The sequence below is a fragment of the Felis catus genome, chromosome A2 (genome assembly GCF_018350175.1).
Source record: "Felis catus isolate Fca126 chromosome A2, F.catus_Fca126_mat1.0, whole genome shotgun sequence".
NCBI lineage: Eukaryota > Metazoa > Chordata > Mammalia > Carnivora > Felidae > Felis > Felis catus.
Window position 1 is genome coordinate 41,294,796 of NC_058369.1, and position 22,841 is coordinate 41,317,636.

Genomic DNA, 22,841 nt, shown 5'->3' on the forward strand with positions numbered 1-22,841 from the left:
AATCATCTAATCCCTAATGTTGAGTCTAAGGAAAGAAATTCCCCACTGATTAGATGGTTAAATACAAAAGGAGTAAAACTATAAAAAAAAAGAAAGTAAAAACAGTGTATTAAGGTCAAAGTTGTGTTTAGATCATGTCAAAAATTCCTACTGACACTCCATCACGATCTCTTAACTTTGTAGTTTTTCATCAACATCTTCAAACAACACAGCCAATTCTCATGCTTTCTGACTTCAAATGTGTTAATTAAAATTTTTCCTAATTACAACATAAAGCAAGAGCTGAGAGCATGGCCAGGAAGCAAGCACCTGCTGGAATCAGTGGGTGTGCGTCAGTGGGGTTACAGCTGCATGGAAAGCCGTGAGGACAGCTTGAGAGAAAACAGCCAGGACTTGACTCTCACCCCTATGTTTACCAGCCAAATGACCCTGGGCAAATTATTTAATATTCTCTATGCCTTAGTGTTTTCATCTATAAAATGTTCCAAGAGTGAAATGGAAAACAAAACAAAACAAAACCAAACCATACACAAAATGCTGGAAACAGTGATCAGCATAGAGTAAGCATTCAAAAATTTAAGCTACTAACATTACCACTCCCTCCAGTACCACCATCAGTGCCACTCGGGAGGCCATGGTGGGAACAACAACCCCCCATGGGGGAGGATGGTGCCCAGACACTTACATCCCAGGTTATCACCAGCTCAGACCGGCTCCCACCTCCTCCACTGACTTCTGAAGGAGGCACTTCTGGAACTGTGTAGGTTAGAGACACAGAGATAAAACCCTATTTGCATTTGGTGACACTTATGTGAAAGAAGATTCAGTGCTGCTTCTTTCTTTCTTTTTTTTAACATTTATTTATTTTTGAGACAGAGAGAGACAGAGCATGAACGGGGGAGGGTCAGAGAGAGGGAGACACAGAATCCAAAACAGACTCCAGGCTCCGAGCTGTCAGCACAGAGCCCGACATGGGGCTCAAACTCATGGACCGCGAGATCATGACCTGAGCCAAAGTCGGCCATTCAACCGACTGAGCCACCCAGGCGCCCCAGTGTTGCTTACTTCTAATAGTTGAAGTAATCTGATCCCAGGCACATTATACATATGCGTATGTGTGTATCTGGATCATATAAAACATATATGCAATGTGTGTGTGTGTGTGTGTGTGTGTGTGTGTGTGTGTGTGTGTATCTTTGGGGAGATCAAATAATTTACATTTGCATGAAATTATCAAAGATTCAAAATACCTCAAATAGTAAGAAAAAAATGACTGTACAAAGGTTAATACAACAGGGGAAAGTGGTTCACTAGGTATGATGGGAAATGAATCCAGCATCAACATTTAACTTGGGAATATTCCACAGTAGAGATCTAACTGGTGAGCCAACATTGGCTTTACCTAAAAAAAAAATGACCTAGACTCAAATCCTCAAATCTTGTTAAGACCTGCTCTTTATAAACCCCACACAGGTGTCAGATTCCTTACTTACACTGAGAACTTCATGCTTCCTAAGTTCTATGACATAACGAGAATAGAAGTTCCCTGAAGGTGGTCTTTGTTCCCAGCTGTATCCACCATATCTAGAACATGCTGAGCACACAGTAGACACTCCTTAAATATGTGTTGTGGGGGGCATCAGGGTGGTTCAGTTGGCTAAGCGTCTGACTCTTGATTTCTGCTTAGGTCATGATCTCATGGTTTGTAAGATCAAGCCCTGCCTCCACCTTTGCACTGACAGTGTGGAGCCTGCTTGGCATTCATTCTCTCCCTCTCACTCTGCCCTTCCCCTACTCACGTGCTCGTTCACTCTCTCTCTCAAAGTCAATAAATAAATATTAAAAAAAATATGTGTTGTGTGAATAAATAAATAAATGGACTACAAAGATCAGCAAGGTTCCCCTATTTCTCATAATTCCTGCCGGAAATGTCACATGCATTGTCCTGAGTAAAAAAAACATCATTAAAATTACTGAAATGTATTCCTTGACTTCTATTTTGGCTTAGTATCTAAAGTGATATGTGAGCTGTACTTCAAACATCCTTTTAATTAGTATTAATTAATATTAAAGATGCTGAAAAGGAAAGTCTATTGATTCTCTCAAATGCCTCAATAATGTGATACTATGTACACTTCCTATTTTCCAGTTTCAATGTTAGGATATTATAAAAGAAGTCTTATGGTTAATACTAATAGTTTCCCCAAATATAAAATTTTAACAATGATTCTCTCTTAATCATTGAGGGGTCAAAATATTCCTAATCACCAGTAACTTGAGCTCATTCATGGAGCATGGTGGCAAAATGAGATTTCCTAGCAGCAGAACTCCCAAATGTCATTATCCTACCAATTTGTCAATGCTTGTTATAAATGAAAACAGCATTTCCCTTGTTAACAGGGTGACTATGTCAGATAGTAATTATAACCTTAAGTGACAAAAACATATTCACTCAACATGCACTAATAAACGCTGATGATGGACTGAACTTTTGGAAATGTCACATTACATTAGAATCACTTATATGAGTGTCTTTTGACAAATGCCATATGGCCAGTTCTGCCATTAGATAGGTCAGATAATTGCAATAATGGATTTTTGAGGTTGATTCCCTGCTGGCCTGGAGACCAGTGCCAAGAGAAATGGAAATACACACCCTATTAACCCATTTTACTCAGAAAACAAAAACACTAACCTGCCTCTTCAGTTCTTACTTTTTCTGAGGGTAAACTGGGTTCTCCACCTCCAATTTTGTTGCTGGCTACAACCCGAAATTCATATTCCACCCATGGATTTAACTCGACTACAGTAGCTGTGTGTGTTTTCCCATCAATGATTTCAGGCACTAAAAAGGAATATATCAGAGAAGTGACAGTCCGCATGTCTTGGCGCTGACTTAAAATCCATTTATATGTACCAATGGCATTTGACTCTCTTCTTTTACCTGTTGTGGCAGTTTGCCAACCCACGGAGAAAGGGGTCCTCGCCTGGACAGAATAGGATATAACTGGGCTATGGTTATCTGTACCTTCTTTCCAAGAGAGTTGGGCTGTCGTATCTGTAATTTCATCTACCTTCACATTTTCTGGTGGTCCAGGTGAACCTAAGGAAAACAAAAATGCAAACACTCGGTAGTAATTCCATAAATGTCATCTTTTATACCAAAGTGAAGAATGTGTCACATGATCCATTCAATACCTACAACTGATCCTAATTTCAAAACTACTCGGGAAGAAGGGCATTTGCCTAGCAATACAATAACCACTTTTTCTTTTTGACATTTCTGCTTTTAGATATTCAATCTGGATGTAAGTCAGTAATTTCAAAATGATAGTATTCTAGGCCTACAAATGACACTTGCTTTTTGAGGCCTCTGTTCAGTAGGATTCCTGCACCTTTCCAAATTCTGCATCTTTTACTTTTGGCATGATTTCTTTTCTTTTAATTAACTGATGCACATCTGTAGTTCCTAGTTTGCTGTCTGGAGTTGTTTTATTCTATCATGTCCTCTGGTCCTTTTTTCAGCCCAGTAGCAAAGCAATACCTTGGACAGTAGCTCAGATTGGCAAATTCTCTCAGGCATTCTGGATGATCCTGGTGTTCTGGAAGTTGTCATATACACACTATCACTATTCCCTTTCATATTAAACACTGTCGCTGTATTAATGACATGCTCAAAAACACATCAGCTTGGCAGCAGCTGTGAAATGCTTATTACAGTGAGAGCTATTTGAAGGGCAGAGCTGAGATATTTATTTTGTTGAATTAGCACCCTCCTTATTGTCACATCCTCTATAGACTATTTGGGGGGGGATCAAATCAATAATATAACTCACATGCTCATATGTGGTCTCATGGTTTTTCCTCCAGTATGAAATTATTAGTGGAAATGTAAAACAAACAAACAAACAAACAAAAAACCACTGAGGCATTCATATCTACCTCTTACTATGAGGTCGGCGGCAGATGAAACACTGTCCACCCCCGTCTGCACCATACACACGTATTTTCCACTGTGTTTCAGCTGAATGTTTCTGATCATTAAATCTCCAGATGAACTCTGTTGGGAAAAAACAGGTAAGGAACACACTGTCATTTTGAAAACACAGACAGTCTTCAAGGCTGTAGCCAACAACACCATGGAGATGAAACCCATTTTTAGAGAGAAGACCAAGGTGGTTCAAGACGGAAGATTGCTACAATGGAATGTATGGAAATAAAAACATGTTAAAAACCATATGTGATTGCAGATATAGATTTCTGTATATAAATAAATGACAAGCTTCCTTCTGGGCATTTATGGTTTCAAAAGTAAATAAGGGCAGAGATTATGGTCTCAGAGTCTATTTACTTCCATCCACTACGATGACACTTATTTTTATATCCACAGCTCAGCACCGGCTCAACTCTTCTCTCTGGCTCCAACCTCTCTGCAATTATCTGCCCGAGAAGAAGAGAGAAGCATTTAGGTATCTGGTGGGAGATAAATACAGCAGGACAAGAGGATTACCATGGTTGAAACACTTTTCTGAACACATTGGAGCTTAAAAAGCCTAAAGCCATTTAATTCTTTCAATACAGAATTTAGGAACAGTCAGTATGAACCCCTCAATAAGAAGAAATTAAAACACTTTAAACCTGAAAAATAACAGCTGTCCATAAAGACATTTGCTGGCATCCTCTAGCACCAATTAATGGAGCAAATGTATTTCTAAAAGCTCAACTTCAAATGTCCTCATTTTAAAAGAATATAAAATCATGTTCATAAAAGTATTTACTGCAGGCCAGTTGCACGCATTAGTAAAAATATGGATTAAAATAAAATGATTTGGCAAGCAAAGCTCTTTGAACATGATCACTTACTGAAAAATCTCTAAACTGGTACATAAGAGGAAGCAATAGTGTTTATCGTATTAATTAAAAGGACAGTTTTACTCTTAAGTTTTCCTAGTATTTTTTAAAAGATGGATTCCACTACCGTGCTTCTAGGTAATTTCCTAAGATCTCCTACAGGGTAATTCCTCAAATATTGCTTCCTATCCTTTGGATTCTTAATGGGCTATATATTCTCTGTTGGTCAGATTCTGTGGCTTTAGCCTGAATTTCTTGAGTACTGGGAGAAAGCAGATGTGAGGTGATTGATGGCTGTAATTAAATGATAATCCAAAAACTGTTAAGTTTGCACATTTTACTTTCAAGTTGAACTTTTTTCTTTCCCTCCCTCTCTTTCTCCTCAGGGTTATTTAGAAATTTATCCCCAGGACAAAACTTTCAATGCTTGCTGACCTTTAGAAACTCTTCAGGTTTTATGAGCTCCATACACTCACAGGAGGTTGATTATCATTTCTATAGAAATCTCTTATTTTCAGGGAAGTAAGAACCGTTACTATTAAATTCCATCAAGGCATTAGGTCAGTTCTTATTCTTGCTTATGTTTATTTGCTTATTTTGAAAGCAGTTCGGTAAAAGGAAATTGGAACTGGACTTTCTTTATGCCCTTAGACATATAAATACATCTTTTAGGCACACTTGCTGTTTGTATCTGTTGAAAGAGTAAGGAAGAGACAGATAGTGACTTGTCATGTCTTTTCACTTATGGTATGAATGGGTGAAGAAAGAAATAATTAGTTTGCTTATGTCAAAACCAAATCACCTTCCTGAAGAAATGTAGTTGGGCTCACCATCAGGGAAAATAGAATTTTTAATTATCTTTTTACAATGTACAGTGGAAAAAAGAAGCAATTAACTAAGAGGTGTAGACAGCAGGAACCAGTGACTTTTTTCCAGCACTAACATAAAGTTGAGGGGATGAATACGTAAATGGAAAATAAAATTTAGCAAAATTTAAGATGGCTGCTCTCTTTAATTTCTGTCTCTCTCAATAAAGCATATTTGTATTGTTCCTCTTCAACTGTTTCTTATCTCTTTATCCATTTTTTTAATGGATCAGTACAGAGAGTTAAGATTCATCTTAACAAAAGTTCATTGAATGCTTGCTATGTTAGGTTCACTCAAGGATAGCAAAGTATCTAATACATGGTCTCTGCTCTCTAGAATGTAAACCCATGCCAGGGTAACAGATATATACATGTGAAACAAATTATTTTCATAAATATAGGAAAGTTATTTATTGAAAGTTAAACTAAATTACATGCCACAGACCATTTGTAGATAACTTTAGAATAAATGAGATAGACAATTCCAAGCCCTGCTGAGGATGTGGGAGGAATTGGAACTCATGATGATTAGTACAACCATTCTGGAAAATTAGAAGTATCCACTGAGGCAGGACATAAGCATAATCTATGACCCAAGAATTCCATTTGTAAGTATAAACCTTACAGAGATGTATGCCTATGCTCATCAAAGACATTTACAAAAACGTGTGTAGCAGCACTGTCCATAAGAGCTAAACTATACAAACAACTTAATGTCCATCACAATAAATAAGTAGTGGAACACTCACTTAAGGAAATACTATTAGACCATGAAAATGAATGAACCATAACTACATACGTCAACATGGCTGAGTCTCAGCATCAAAGACATAAATCAGAAGGGGTAACATTATAGTAATCTGTCGTATCACAGATGTAGATTGTGTTTTCTTTCAAAGGATGGGTAGCACCATGAAGATTTCTAGGATATGGGTCATGCTGTTTCCTGATTTCAGTGTTGGTTACCTGAGTGTGTTCATTTTGTAAATAGTCATTGAGTTATACACTTATGATCTGTGCATTTTTTGGTCTAATATAATAGCTCTCAAAATTCAGTCATTACTACATAAGGCTATATGTTTATATGCTCCACATTAAATAGGGGCATAGGCTGAAGTTGTAAAATAACATGATTCTAATTCTAAACTCCAATTTCTTTCACAAGAATGAAATATTTGATAATAATAATGTAAGTAATTGTGCCAATTAGAACATCCTATAATTTCTTATCAAGATGTAATTGAATATTCTGACATTGCAAAAAGATAAAAAAGGAAAAGAAAATTCCCAAGGGAAGTTTCACTTATGTCAAACCAGTTCTTGTCCTCATCAGTTTTTCATTGCTCTTGGTTACAATATAGTTGATTGCTGACTGACTGTGATAAAGGTGAGAGAAGAGGTATGTCCAGAAAAACACCAGGAAAATTAGTAAAGTAGAACTCAAGAAAACTGAAAAAAGTTGTCAAAATGTGGCAAAGCAGTACTCACTAGATTATTTTCTTAACATATTTATCAATAAAATGTCATCCATTAGTTAGATATATTTAGATTCAAATGAAACAACTTAGGAACATTAAAATCATCAAGCACATTCTTAGGAACACTATTAATTCTTTGAATAAAAAATAGCTTGGACTGATGAATGGATAAAGAAAATGTGATATATATATATATATATATATATATATATATATATATATATACACTTACATATACGTATACATATACATATACATATACATACACACATACATCCATACAATGGAATATTACTTGGCAATCAACAAGAATGAAAGCTTGCTATTTGCACCACACAGATGGAACCAGAGTGTATTATGCTTAGTAAAACAGTCAGAAGAAGACATATACCATATGATTTCACTCATATGTGGAATTTAAGAAACAGATGAGCATAGGGGAAGGGAAGAAAAAAAAAGATAAAAACAAAGAGGGAGGCAAACCATAAGAGATTCTTAAATACGGAGAACCAATAGAAGTTTTCTGGAGGGGAACGGGTGGGGGGCTGGGCTAAATGAGTGATGGGTATTAAGGAGGGCACTTGTTGGGATGAGCACTGGATGTTATATGTAAGTTACGAATCGATACATTCTACTCATGAAACCAACACTAAATTGTATGTTACCTAACTTGAATCTAAATTAAAAAAAAAGTAGCTTGTAGCTTGTTATCTATTAAATTAGTCTGTTAGTATTTCTTTGTATTGTTTTCCTGAACTCACCCTTTTCTCCTCTTCCTTCAAATACAGTGGACCAGAACTGGACAGGTGCAGAGTCAAAGCTTCATTTTTTAAAAAATCTCCCGATCCCTACTTCCCTTAGATCTCCCTCTCAAAGCACAGCAGTGCAATTCTCAGTCTTTCCCTTTTCAGTGCCATTGATCAGAGATTTACTCAGAAATGGAGCCTTTACTAATGGGACAGGCCTATTCTAATCACTTACAGGACTCTGAAAAGCAGGAGACATTTCACTAAGTTATATGAATTGTAGATTTTCTGAAATGCCCTATCTTTTAAAAATAAGATAATTTACTCAAAACTACTGATTAAGCATCCTCCTGTACTTCAGTCATGAGGGATACAACAGTGAAAAAAATAACTGTCCATATGTTCATGGAGTTTGCAGTTGAAAGACAGTCATTAATCAAATGACTACAACATACCAATGTAAAATTACAAAGTAATAACGCAAGCTCGAGGTACATAGAGGTATCTATGATTTTCTGGAGTTTTGGTGAATTGATAGTTGAACTGATATTTGCAATACGAGTACAAGCTACCTAGAAAAAGAGGGCTAGAGAAAAAGGCACCTAAACATATACAAAAATGCTAAGGCAAGTGAGAACATAGTCTATTTAGGAGCACAGGGGAGAGAGGCTATCAGGGGTATAGTTAATCCACAAATTGTTGATTTGTCCCCAGAAAACTTAAAGTTCACTGCAGATAGTTTCAGGTTCATATTTACACCTTGATTACAATGAAATTTTAAGTGTCTTCTATTTAAAAAAATTTTTAAGGCTTTGCTAGATTTACTTGATTATCCAATTATTTGTTCATCTAATGATGTAGATGTCCCCTAGAAAAAAATTACATCTAGAACATGTTACAGGTATAAACAGTAAATGGATTTATAAGCCAAATCATCTTTGAAATAAATGCTAAGGGAAAATTCAGTGTGCATGAAATATAGAAGAGGAGCTTATTAACTTTTCCCTATATTTTCTTAGGTGATGATGCTAATGGAATTTTTGATGTAATTTAAAGAGTGCTCTGCTCTGAAAAAAATACTACATGATGTGATAACCCATGCCAGGCAAAAACAAATAAGCAGACAGATCATTAATAATTATAGGTTGGCTGGAAGTACACTGTGATATCTACCATATGCTAAAAATCAAGGTATAAAATAAACCTTAGAACTCAGGAAACCTCTTGAACAGTGCAAATGTAGCATAAACTTCAATATAACAAATTATCAGCAAAAACTAATTTCCTAGTAAGCACTCTCAATGTAAATGCTGCTGCTGGACTGCCAAGAAGCATAATTTTCCAGTTTACGGGGGGAAAAAAGCCTTTGACGGCTATTTGGAAGGCGAGGTTGAATAAGTGATCCACCTCCTTTTTGTCGCTTTACACGGCCTGTTATTGCATAGATTCCACTGTTAATCATTCATCCTGTCGCTGGGTTGCCTTCCAAATCCTGACACTGCATGTAAATCATATGCAGGTGCCTTGAAAACAGTCAAACCTGCTGGTTCCTTTTGGAACCTGGGTGGTGTTTTCCTCTGTGAAGGTCCCTGAAGGAATTGTTGGTAGACATGAATATCTGACCAACCAAATTACAATGTGCCCCCACCATCAATCCAAAACAGCTGCAGTAAGGTCACTTCCATTACAGATGTACACTGTTCAGGCAAGGAGGAGAAATAATTAGCAGTCCTGAGACCGGAAAAACAGGTCCTAACACTAACAGTCTTAGCTTGTTGACTGATTAACATCTTCCTTGGAAATTTTCTGAAGCCTAGCTGTCTGAACAGATGATACTAAAGGCAGAAAATGTGTTGTCTATTCATATCAAAATTTGCTTTATTTTCTTTGATACCAACAATTTGGAATAATTGTTCCCTTACTGGATTGAGAGCTCCAGCTTGTTCCATCATAATGGTTTTTGGAAGAGTGACACATAAAAGATGACAAAACTCAGTCAAAGGCACTTCATGCATATTTTAGGTCATGTCAAGTGCTCGTTTGCTGTAAGGTATCAGCTTTTCTACTGCAAATCAAGTTCATATTAACAATATGGGACACTTTTTTTCTGGAGGGCGGTGTGTTGATGATGGAGGACCTAACTAAGCATCCGTGATTTCAGGATGCTTACTCTTTGTTCCCATAGTAATTTTAACTCAATGTTTTCTAATGACTTCATTCACTAGAGTCACACCTCCACAATTTGGTTTCCTGTATCCTAGTACCAAATGCTCCTTACTTTTTTCTTAAAATTATAAACTTTCTTAAGCTTATATTTATATGGAAATTGATATGGAAAATGTATGTTTTCAGCTTAAACAGAAAACTGCTGACCAAAATAATCATTACCTGCCAAAATGAATACGGTGAGTAGAAAACAGCACAAAGGACACACTGTCCACAATAATGTACATGGGTATTCGCCGGACACTTTCAAAATCTCTGAGACTGAGACCTTTGCTCTTTTAATTAAAAGGGGACTTTAGCAAGTATTAGAGAATCGTTAGTGACAAACTGAACATCACACTGAACCATTCTCCTTGATTTAACCTAATGATTGAAAGACAATTAAAAACATAATAGATCTCTCACATTCTACCTTATTATATATGGCCTATGAGTACATGGTCTGTGCTTTGCAAAACATGGGGCTCTCCAGTTCACTAAATCCAGCAGTGCTCAATGCTGGCTGTACAGTAAACTCATCTGAAGAGTGTTTTAAAAAATACCAGAAATGCCTGGGCCACATTCCAGAACAATCAAATCGGCATGGACTAGGAAACAGAGACCCTTTATCTGATTCTAAAGTGTAGTCAGGGTTAACAATCTTGATACCTCCTAACATTTCCATTCTTCATCTTCACTTCATTTACAACTAAAACGTTCTAAATAATCACTCACGTCTTTCCCTAACTCTAAAATTCTGCAACTAATAGTTGCATGAGAAAAGCATGAAGTTAGGCTGTTTACTGATGGGCTCATAAGTTGAGAACAGCGCATGGGTGAGAAAACCAGTATTTATGAAACAGGTCCTAGAGGTCAACGACAAGGCTTATTTCCTTGTAATCAGACTGCCTTGGTATGTTCACCATAATTAAAAAAAAAACCAATAGATACTGAAATAATTCAGCACGTTGACAAAATTTCTATAGATTCATACAGAAATTTACTATTTGTCAACATGAATCATTCCAGGATTCCTTTTTTTCTAAAAAAAATTAAGTTTATTTATTTATTTTGAGAGAGAGCACAAGCAGAGGAGGGGCAGAGAGAGAGAGGGAGTGAGAGACACTCCCAAGCAGACTCCATGCCAACAGCACAAAGCCCAAGGATTCGTTTGGATTTAGGGGTCAAGTCTGACACAGCATGAAAGCATTTCACATCATGAGAGGCTACCCTGAGTGACAATTTAACTTGTGGATTAAATCTCTCTCTCTTTTTAAATCCTTGTATCAGAGCTTAAAATTTAGAGATAGTAGATTCATCCATTGTAGAATAAAAAGACTAGTATATAAGAACAGGAATCTACTCATACAAAGGAATAAAAAGTAATTGTTTCATGAAAACTTGACTGAGTGTGTCAAATGTATTTTTACTTCTAGTTTCAATTACTATTGCTATGTAATAAATTACTCAAAACTTAATGGCTTACAATAACAGTGATCATTTATTCTGCTCTGGAATATGTAATTTGAACAGGGATCAGTGGGGAAAGTCATCTCTGTTATAAATCTCATCAGCTGAGGTGGCTGGCAGGGGACTGGCAAGCCCATTTACATGTTTGGCAAGTTGAGGTGGGCTGTTGGCTGGGAATTCAGCCATACCTGTGGACTGGGGACTTTAGTTCCTCTTGAGGTAGACCTCTCCACAGTGTGCTTGGGCTTCCTCATATTATGGTGGCTGGATTCCAAGAGAAATGGTGCTGATGGAACAAGATAGAAATGCATGCATTTTTATGAGCTAGCCGTAGAAATCACATAGCGTCACTCCTGCTGTTCTTTATTGCTCAAGGAAGTCATAGAGGAGTAGGTTTTAAGGGGAAAGTCATAGATTTTACCACTCAATGGGGAAGGGTCTCAAGTCATACTGAAAGAAGATGTTGAATATGGGATGTTGTTATAGCCAACTTTGCAAACACGACTGGCTACACTCCTCCAGATCTCTCTGTACCTACAAATACTGCCTCCTTTTTTGGGCAGCCAACCTATATGCACTATATCTAAAATGGTTCCTTCATCCTCTGCCTTTTCCTTGGGTTCCTCCCATCAAGAGATCCGAGGGAGCGAGAACAGTGAGTATGGGGTAACTATTCACCAAAATTTATCCTTACAGGGTTGTTTTGAGGGGCTGTACTGATGACTCAAAATAAGTTAACAACAACAGCCCTTGTCTAGACACCCTTCCTTTCATGTTAGTAGACTATGTGTGACCCAGAAAAAGGACGCCTAAGCACTCACAGAGAATACAATATGTCCTCTCCCAGGAGAACTGCTGGGAAAGATATCCCCCTATGTTTATTATAATAGCAGACCGATATGTTTCAACAGTACTCCTGACACCTCAGAAGTGTAGATTTTTCATCTCAAGTCTTACTGAAGAAGATTAAGTATGAGAGACTAGGTTTGAAGTCAAATATGACTATTGTTAGGCTATTTTTCTGGTAAAGACGGTGATCTAAAATTTTAGACTCTGTATAAGAAAAACAGCGCAAAAAATCAGAATGTTTATGGTAATAAAAGAACACCTAAAATCCTGATTTTTGAGTCTAAAATTTTAAATTGCCCCAAATGAAACATTTATTCTTCACTTTCTTATTTAGTTTCAGATCAATTAAATGGTATAATTAAATGTCATGCCTTGCAAAGTAGAATGATTTTCTTTCTGAAATTGGGACATAAACTCTAAGCCAGCATGAACAATTACAGCTCAATAATAAAAAGGCAAATAACCCAATTAAAGAATGGGCCAGCCACCCTGACTTCCGGTTTTCAGTGTATAAGCATCTTAGCATCACACTTTGTCCTAAAAGCAAGTAAAAAATTGAATGAACTGAAAAATCAACTCTTCTTAGATGTGGTACATCTAAGACTGAGGTCATAGAGGAAATCACTATCTCCCAAACTGGAAAAAAACACATGCAAATCCTGAGAATCCTAATTTATTGGAGCTGAAACCCATGAGTAGGAAGTGCCCCAGGAGCTAGTACTGGGGTAGACAAACCTGAACTGTGATTTATGAATTGCTGGAGGGTCAGTGTGGACAAGCCGGAGAGCTACAACTCTAGAGAACGTAGTCATAGGTGGTTCCCTACGTTTCTGAGCTGTCCCTCCAGGAGCTCTATCAGGTTCTCACAGTGAATAGCAGAGAAAAATTCCCCTGTGTTTCTGGCAGGGGAAAGGAATACAACCCATGTAGTATTTTGAAATAAGAACATTCTGTTCTTAACAAGGCTTGCTTTCAGGAGAAACTATTTTATCAGAGACTAACCTGCTGGGGTTTTTATCAGAGATAAATACTTCTGAGGGAAAGGGAATACCCAAATCCAGCTCTCTCTAGCCTTCAACATGGGGGAAAGAAAACAGACAAACTCCGAGCCCTGCAGACATCTCACCAAATGGGTGAAGGGGAACACGAAGCATTGAGAAGTTCACAGTCCAGGAGAACAGGCTGACCCAAAGAATGAGACCTAATCAGAGGACTAAAGAATGCGTTCCATCGCCCCACACCTTATACCACATTAGTAGTGACCAATTTACTGCCCCATGTCTGTCTAGCACATCATGTCTGCCCTTCAACAAAAATGACAAAGCACATTAAAAGGCAGAAAAACATAGTTTGAAGAGATTGAATAAGCATCAGAGGAGGCACCATGTATGGCAGGAATGTTGGAATTATCAGACAAAGAATTTAAAAAGAATTGTGATTAATAGGATAAGAGATTTAATGGAAAAAGCAGACAATATGCAAAACAGATGGACAATGTAAGCAGAGAAAGGGAAATTCTAAGAAATAAAAAAGAAACACCAAAGATCAAAAATATGGTAACGAATGATTTCATGGGATCAGAAATAGAGTAGACATGGCTGAAAAAACAATCTCTGAGCTTGAGGATATGACAATTAAATTTTCCAATACTGAAAATCAAAGAGAAAAAGACTGAAAAAAAGAATAAAATATTCAAGAAATGTAGGATAACTACAAAGGTATAATATACATTTAATAGGGATATCAGAAGGAGGTAAAAGAGAGAATGGGAACAGAAGTAATATCTGAAGCAAAAATGACTTAGAATTTCCCCAAATTAATATCAGATACCAAACCTCAGGTCCAATAAGCTCACAGAAAACTAAGCAGGTTAAATGCCACAAAAACTACACGTAGGCATTACCACATTCAAACCTCAAAAAACACAAAGAGAATCTTGCAAAATTCCTGGGGAAAAAAAGCACTTAACCTGGAGAAAGAAAAAAAGAGTTACATCCAATGTCTCCTCAAAGACGAACCAAGAAAACATATGGAATGAAATATGTAGTGCTGAAAGAAGAAACCCACCAACCTAGAGTTCAATACCCTGAAAAGTAAAAGGAGAAATACACACTTACTGAGGCAATAAAAAAATATTAAGGAAATCGGTCGCCAGTAACCTGCATTGTAAGACATGTTAAAAGAAATCCTACAGAGAGAAGGAAAATGATATAGGTCAGGAATTTAGATTCACATAAAGAAAAGAAGAGCATCAGAGAATAAATAAGTCAATGCAAAATAAAGATTTTATTCTGTTTGTTCTTCATAGATCTAATAGTTAACACTTTGTTCAAAATACTATGATCAAAAGTGAATTTAATTTGATAAATAAATATACACATATGTATAAGTGAAATGAAAGACAGCAATGATATAAGGGGTAGGAGGAAAGAATTAGGAATATTTTGTTATTATTAGGTACTTGCACTACCACTGAAGTTGGTTTGGGTTATTTGAAAGTGGAGTTGGATTGGTTATAAACACATACCACATACTTTAGGATAACTACTTAAAAATATTGTCATTGATATACCAAAAAGGGAGAGAGAGTGGAGTCCTAAGTGAGCATAAAATGCTCCATTAAAACAACAAAAGGCAGAAAAAACAGTGAAAGATAAAAACAAAAACAAAGAACAAGGGCAAAAAATAGCAAATGGAAGAAATATGATAGCTACTAATCCAACCATATTAATAATCTCCTTAAATGTCACTGGTCTAGGGGCACCTGGTGGCTCAGTTGGTTAAGTGTCCACCTTCGGCTCAGATCATGATCTCGTGAGTTGTGAGTTCGAGCCCCACATTGGGCTCTGTGCTGAGAGCTCAGAGCCTGGAGCCTGCTTCAGATTTTTTGTCTCCTTCTCTCTCTGTCCCTGCTCCACCACACTCTGCTTCTCTCTCTCTCTCTCTTTCTCTCTCTCTCTCTCAAAAATAAACAAACATTAAAGCAAATTTAAAAAAAAATAATAAAAAAAATCAATGGTCTAAATATCTCAAGCAAAAGATGGAGATTATCAGAGTGAATTAAAAAGCAAGAGCCAACTATATCTTGTCTATAATAAACCCACTTAAATATAAAGACACATCTAGATTAAAATAAATGGATGGAAAAAATATACCATGCTAATACTAATTTTTTTACAAAAAAGTGGGAGTAGCTATATTAATTTCAAACAGAAGTGACTTTAAGATAAGAAAAGTTACCAAGGACAGAGAGAGGCATTAGCTAATGATAGAATGGTCAATATTTCAAGACATAACAACCATTAATGTATACACCTAACAAGAAAGAACCAAAATACATAAAGGAAAAAACTGATAAAAACTGTAAGGAGAAATAGATCAATTCACCATTATAGCTTTAAGAACTTAAAATCCATCTATCAAATGAACAGATCCAACAAGTAGAAATGCAGTAAGAACATAGTTGAATGAACAGCACTATCAATCAACTGGATATGATTGATATCTATAGACTACTTCATCCAAAAATAGCAGATTATACATTCTATTTAAGCTCACATAGAACATTTACCAAGAAAGACCACATAATGAGCCATAAAACACACCTTAACAAATCTGAAAGGAAAGATATTCTGCAATGTCTGCTCTCAGAACATCATGGAATTAAAGTAGAAATTGATAGCAGAAAGATAGATGAAGAGATCTGAAAACTCCCCAAATATCTGATATTAAACAGCACACTTCTAAAAAACATGTAGGTCAAAGAACAAAACCTCAACACAGATTTAGAAATATTTTGAACTAAATATAAATGAAAATATAACTTATCAAAAAATGTGTGGGATGTAGAGACAGCAATACTTAGAGGGAAATTTCCAGCACTGAATGCATATATTAGAAAAGAAAAAAGATATAAAATCAATAATCTAAGTTTCAATCTTAAGAAACTATTTAAAAAAGACAATTTGGGTGCCTGGGTGGTTCAGTCGGGTTAAGCATTCAACTTTGGCTCAGGTCATGATGTCACGGTTCGTGGGTTTGAGCTCCGCATTGGGCTCTGTGCTGACAGCTCAGAGCCTGAAGCCTGTTTAGGATTCTGTGTGTGTCTCTCTCTCTACCCTTCCCCCACTCACACTCTCTCTCAAAAATAAATAGACATTAAAAAAAATTTTAAAAGAGAGACAAATCAAAAGTAAGCAGCTGAAAAGGAATAATAAAATTAAAAATCAGTGAAATTGGAAACAGGGAATAAATAGAGAAAATTAATGAAATCAGAAACTGATTCTTTGAAAAGATCGATAAAATTGATCAACCTCTGGTTAGGCTAATTAAGGAAAGAAAGAGAAAACACAAATTACCAGAAAAAAAAAACCCAAAAAACAAAAGACAGATACCACGATGGATTCTACGAACATTAAACAACGAGCAATTCTATGTTCACCAATATGATTGCTTAGATGAAATGGGCCAATTCTCTGAAAGTTACAATCTGCCAAAACACATACATGAAGAAATAGTCTCAATAGAATTATACTGTTAAACAAATTGAATCAATAATTAATAACTCTCCCAAAAAGAAAGCAAAAGGCCCAGATGGGTTTATTGGAAGATTCTACCAATCGTTTAAGGAGGAAATTATACCAATTTTATAATCTCTTACCAGAGATAAAAGCTAAGGGAATATGTGCCAAATCATTTTATGAAGCCAATATTACCCTAATTAATACTGAAATCATACAAAGACACTGCAAGAAAAGAAAACTACAGACCAGTATCTCTCATAAACATCAATACAAACATCTGCAACAAAGTATTAGGAAATCAAATCCAATAATGTATAAAAATTTATACAACACAACCAAGCAGGATTTATCTCAGTTAGGAAGGACTGGTTTAGTATTTGAAAGTCACTTAATGTAATCCATCACATCAAGAATCTGATAAGGAAACATCTTTGGGAAAATGTCTATTCATTTCCTCTGCCCATTCTAAATCAAATTATTCTTGTTTTTGGTGTTGAGTTTTATAATTTCTTTATGTATTTTGAATCATAACCTTTCATTGGATATATTCAACAAAGAATGGGGAAATTTCTTCAACTTGATTAAAAACCATCTAGAAAATACCTACAACTAACATCATAATTAATGGTCAGAAACTTGAAGCTTTCCTGCTAAGATCAAAAACAAGGCAGAGATATTTGTCTTCATCATTACTCTTCAACACTGTTCTAAAAATCCTAGTAATCCAATAAGACCAAAAAAAAAAAAAAGTAATAAAGGGTATACATATTGGGAAGAAAAAATAAAATAAATGTTTTTTTTTTCTCAGATGACATAATTGTGTACGTAGAAAATCTGAAAGAATCAACATAATAAAATGCCTGGAACAAACAAGCAATTATAGAAATGTTTTAGAATACAAGGTATTCTGGTATAAAAAGATAATTTTTTCTCTCTTTTTCCTTCAGAAGTAATCTTCCATCTCACAAGAGTAAGTACTAAGTCTCCAACTGGATTTGCAGGAGACAGATATACACTCGATCTTAGCCAAAAGTCTGAGAAGCGATTGGGGGAGTCAGATATAATTCTAAATTCTTCTTTAATATCCAAAATACTAATAAGCACATAGAAAGATTCTCAGTCTCATTACCGATCTGAGAAATAAGAATTGGGAATAATGAGATATCACTTCTCAATTATCTGTTTGGCCCCAAAATAAACAAACAAACAAACAAAACTTAAGAGGAAAAAGCAGGTGTGGGAAAGGATTTGGGGAACAGACACCCTTAGGTTCTGCTGATAGAAACAGAAATTGCTGCCCCTTTCCTGGAGAACAATTTAGAAACAATGCTACCATTATTGCTAATAGTAGTAATAGTCATAACAGTAACAAGAACAAGAACATGTGTTATTCTAAGTACCATATGTGTGTGTGTGTGTGTGTGTGTGTGTGTGTGTGTGTGTGTGTGTTTGTGCATGTGCGTGTGTACTACCTCTGAATAATGTACTATTATCACCTCAGTTTTACAGATAAGAAACTGAGGCAAAGAGAGATAAAGATCAACATTTCATAAGGGAATGAAATCGGTTTTAGAAGTTGCAATTCTGAGTTCAGGTTTTTTAATGATGAAACTATATAATTCGAATCAGATCCAGCAATTCCTCACCTAAGCAAATATCCTCAGAAAACTTTCTGAGAATTATTGACAAGGCTTCACCATTATTGCTTCAAAACACTATTAGCTATTCTCTTCCTTACCTAGTTTCTTACTCTAAACACTCTCAGAATTACTTCAACTGGAATCTGATTGTTAGTTACTTAACACCATTGAAAAATCTAAGAAAAATTAAAAGCCTCACAATACATAGCTGTTTTATTTCATACAGGAGCAGTGAATTATTATGATTCTTTCCCTGTCTTTCTCCCCATCCATCCATTCCTTCCTTTCTCCCTTCATCCACCCATCCATCTCTCCTTTCCCATTAAGACGGTATTGTAGTTTTCTTTATTTAGGTCTTGCAGACCAATGTGTATCTTATCTTAACATATATCTTATCTTTTATTATTTTTAAAAATGTTTATTTATTTTTGAGAGAGAGAGACAGACAGAGCTCGAGAGGGGAAGGGCCAGAGAGAGGGAGACACAGAATCCGAAGCAGGCTCCAGGCTCCGAGCTGTCAGCACAGAGCCTGATGCGGGGCTCAAACTCACAAACCACGAGATCATGACCTGAGCTGAAGTTGGATGCTCAACCGACTGAGCCAGTCAGGCGCCCCAACATGTATCTTATCTTTTGAGGGAGTTTTTTGTCCTATTGTACTTTCTTATTGGTTACTGTGGGTACGTAAGAAAGCTATTACTTTTTGTAAATTTACCTTGTATCTAAGTAGTAGACTTAACTCTGATTAATTTTTAAAAATTTAGAGTTGACACTATTGGGTCTTGAGTAGCCTGAATATCATTTTGTCCTCAAATAATGGTATCTTTGTTTCCTTATTTTCAGAGTTAAATCATTTATTCCTGTCCATACTTTATTGCATTGGTCCAAACATTTCCAAATGATTTTAAAATAATGGTATTTGTGCGTTTCCTTTCTTGTTGCTGATTTAAATAAAAGTATTCCTAGTATTTCTCTTTAAGGACACTTTTGGGATGTGGAGGAAGTATTTTTCTGTGTCTGTAATAGGTCATTAATTTTATTGCATGTCTTCTAGGTACCCATTAAAAATAGTGTGGTCTATTTTATTAGTTCTACTGATATGATGCATGCACCTTGGCTAGAATATCCCCATGTAGTTTACAAAGGTTATTATTATTATTGTTTTAATATAATGTTCAGTCTGGTTTGATACAATTTCATTTAGGTTTTCATACTATATTCACAAAATTAATTTATATCTACAAATTATTTGCTATCTTGCCAGGTTTTATTATTAGGAGTATGTTAGCTTCACAAAATAAATTGAAAAGATTTTTAAATTTTTATGTTGTCAAATAGTTTATATAACAGAATATTTATCTGTTTCCTGAATACTTGAGAAAAATTACCAGTAAAATTTTCCAGCCCCAGGGGCATCTGAGTGGCTCAGTCCATTGAATGTCTGATTCTTTTATTATTATTATTCTTATTTTTAATGTTTATTCTTGACACAGAGAGAGACAGAGCATGAGCGGGGGAGGGGCAGAGAGAGAAGGAGGCACAGAATCCGAAGCAGGCTCCAGGCTCTGAGCTGTCAGCACAGAGCCCAACACGGGGCTCAAACTCACAGACCGAGAAATCATGACTTGAGTCAAAGTCGGACGCTCATCTGACTGAGCCACCCAGGCACCCCGAGTGTCTGATTCTTGATATCAGTTCAGGTCATGATCTCATGGTACCTGGGATGGAGCCTTGTGTCCAGCTTAGTGCTGACAGCGTGGAACTTGCTTGGGACTCTTTCCCTCCCTGTCTCTCTCTCTCTTTCTCTCTGCCCTTCACTTCCTTACACACACACACACACACACACACACACACACACACTCTCTCTCTCTCTCTCTCTCTCTCTCTCTCTCTCTCACAAAATAAAAATAAATAGACATTAAAAAATTATCAGGCCCGAAAATCATTTTATTTTTAGTGAGGGGTGGCTGGTGATGGTTCTTGATTTACATGTTTTTATATTAATGGATATAGTTAGGTTTTCTAATTCTTGTTAATTTTGATCATTTATATTTTCCTATAAACTTTCCATTTAATTGGATTCCATTAAATACATACAAGTTGAACATGGAATGCTCTGTTTTAAGATATTTCTTTCTGATCTGTTATAATCTTTCTCATTTCTAATTTTAGCCGTATCTTTATTCTTCACGGATATATTCTATAGCTTATCCATTACTTTTTGACATTCTATCTATCCCTTTTGTTTTTCTACCTCCTTTGTATACAATAGTTTTGCTAGTTTTTCCCTAAATTCTACAAGGGTGTGAAAAGAATGAAAAGAAATGTGTATTTTCCATTTGTATGGTAAATTTTTCATATGTATCTGTTTCTTCCATTATAATATAGCATCAAAAGAGTCTTTTTCTAATTTTGGCAAATTGATCTGTTGGCAGTTAGAAGAAGCGCTCTCAGACTACACACCAATTTTGTTTCTCATTTTTCTCTTTGCTTTTGACTTGATATATTTTAATGGTACATTATTTACAGTATTATAGTTTGTGATTATTATACCTTCCTTACAGAGCAATTTTTTTTCAAAATATATTTATCCTCCTTACTCTTGAGATTTGCCTTCAATTATGACTTTCACAAAATCACACTTGGTTCTCTTTCTTGTTGCATTTGACAGATAAATATTTGCATATCTTTTCACTGATACCGTTTTATTTATAGCCTTCGTTGTTGTAACTCCGATATTTTTATGGGTTTTAGCTCAAGCAACATGTTACTTGATTTGACTTCCGCCAGTGTTCTTATAAATTTAAATCGTACAAGGTTTCCACTAGGGGTGGATTTGGACCATTCATCCTAATAAACATTTTACTTGACGAACACACCCCTGGGGTGCCAATCACGCTGTAAGTAGAAACTGAGACTCTATATGCCTGGTTGAGCAAATGATGAGTTAGGGAAATAAACTCAACCTCAACTGTTTTGTGCCTCTCCCTTTTTCCTAGAAGCATTGTAAAATCTTGTTTATTCATCCCTGAGCAGCACTGTGGGAGGAGATGGACTTCAGGGAAGTGTTCAAGATAAGTAAGAGTGATTTCTCTGTTCTAATCCCAGTTTTATAGACTCCTTTCTGAGTATATTCTCTTTTTTTTAAGTGTTTATTTTTGAGAGAGAGAGAGAGAGAGCAAGCAGGGGAGGTGGAGAGAGAGAGGGGGGAACAGAAGATCCAATGTGGGCTGTGCGCTGACAGCAGAGAGCCCGATGTGGGGCTCAAACTCAGGAACCGTGAGATCACGACTTGAGCTGAAGTTGATCGCTCAACCGACTAAGCCACCCAGGCACCCCTCCTGAGTCTATTCTCTTAATGATCCTTCCAAGTCAGGAGACATTTTGAATTTGGACAATATATAAAATTTATAGGACACTCCAAGTGGGGGATGCCTAAAAACTCAGAGTGTCACTGCAATTAGTGTTTGGAATAAGTGCTTTGGCTGAGATCTGTATTTACGATGAACATATATATGCATATGTACCTTTTTTAAAAGTTTTGTATTATAAAATAACTGCTATTTTCAAACTTTGAGTCCTCATACCCTGATAATTTCATGACCCAAATCAATTTCCAGTGACCACACTGTATTATGACACACAAAGGGTTACTTTCACGGATATTTTTTTCTACCACCAAGAGCTGGAAAATGCATCAAGTCTCGAGGCTCATGACTGCTGCCGTAACAAGAGTGAGTCCGGGCTGTGACAGATAAATCACACTGAAGTCAGCCACTCAAGTGAATGGCAGACTGGTTGTCAACACTAAACCTCTTATTGCTTCCAGTGACTTTTATCCACACACATTCTAATTCATCATAGATCCAATTCCACAAAATGTTTGTAAAGCTGTACAGCTTGGCTCTATACATTCTTCATTTCTAAAGCACCTGCATCACATTGAGCTTATCAAAGCATATCCATTGAAACATCCATTACAATATATACTGAACCTTTGTTGTGTTTTGGTTTGAAAATTTCTATTTATGGTGAGCCCCCCCCATATCATATATCTAAGTCCAAAAGGTAACTTATTAGGCAAGTCAGAATTGTCCTTGAATGTTCTTAAAATTATACTTAAATTGCCATGCCCCAGATACTAAGGTCCCAGCTAGTAATGTTCTTTTGTTTTTCTTGAACGTTGGGCTATTATCTCTTTTATCCTGTTAGG

General features: G+C 36.2%; 1 protein-coding gene across 3 annotated transcripts in view; it reads right to left on the reverse strand.

Annotated features, from left to right (window-relative positions):
- Positions 1-22,841, reverse strand: part of CNTN3 (contactin 3) — a 343,653-nt gene that overhangs the window by 34,318 nt on the left and 286,494 nt on the right. For 2 of the 3 annotated variants that reach the window (XM_023249968.2, XM_023249967.2), the window contains exons 14-17: positions 3,943-4,060; positions 2,945-3,103; positions 2,696-2,845; positions 686-756 (exon numbers count right to left, since the gene is read on the reverse strand). In XM_023249968.2, the coding sequence (XP_023105736.2) occupies positions 686-756; positions 2,696-2,845; positions 2,945-3,103; positions 3,943-4,060 (498 nt within the window). The remainder of the gene's footprint in view (positions 1-685; positions 757-2,695; positions 2,846-2,944; positions 3,104-3,942; positions 4,061-22,841) is intronic. The other variant, XM_023249969.2, reaches the window with a different exon arrangement.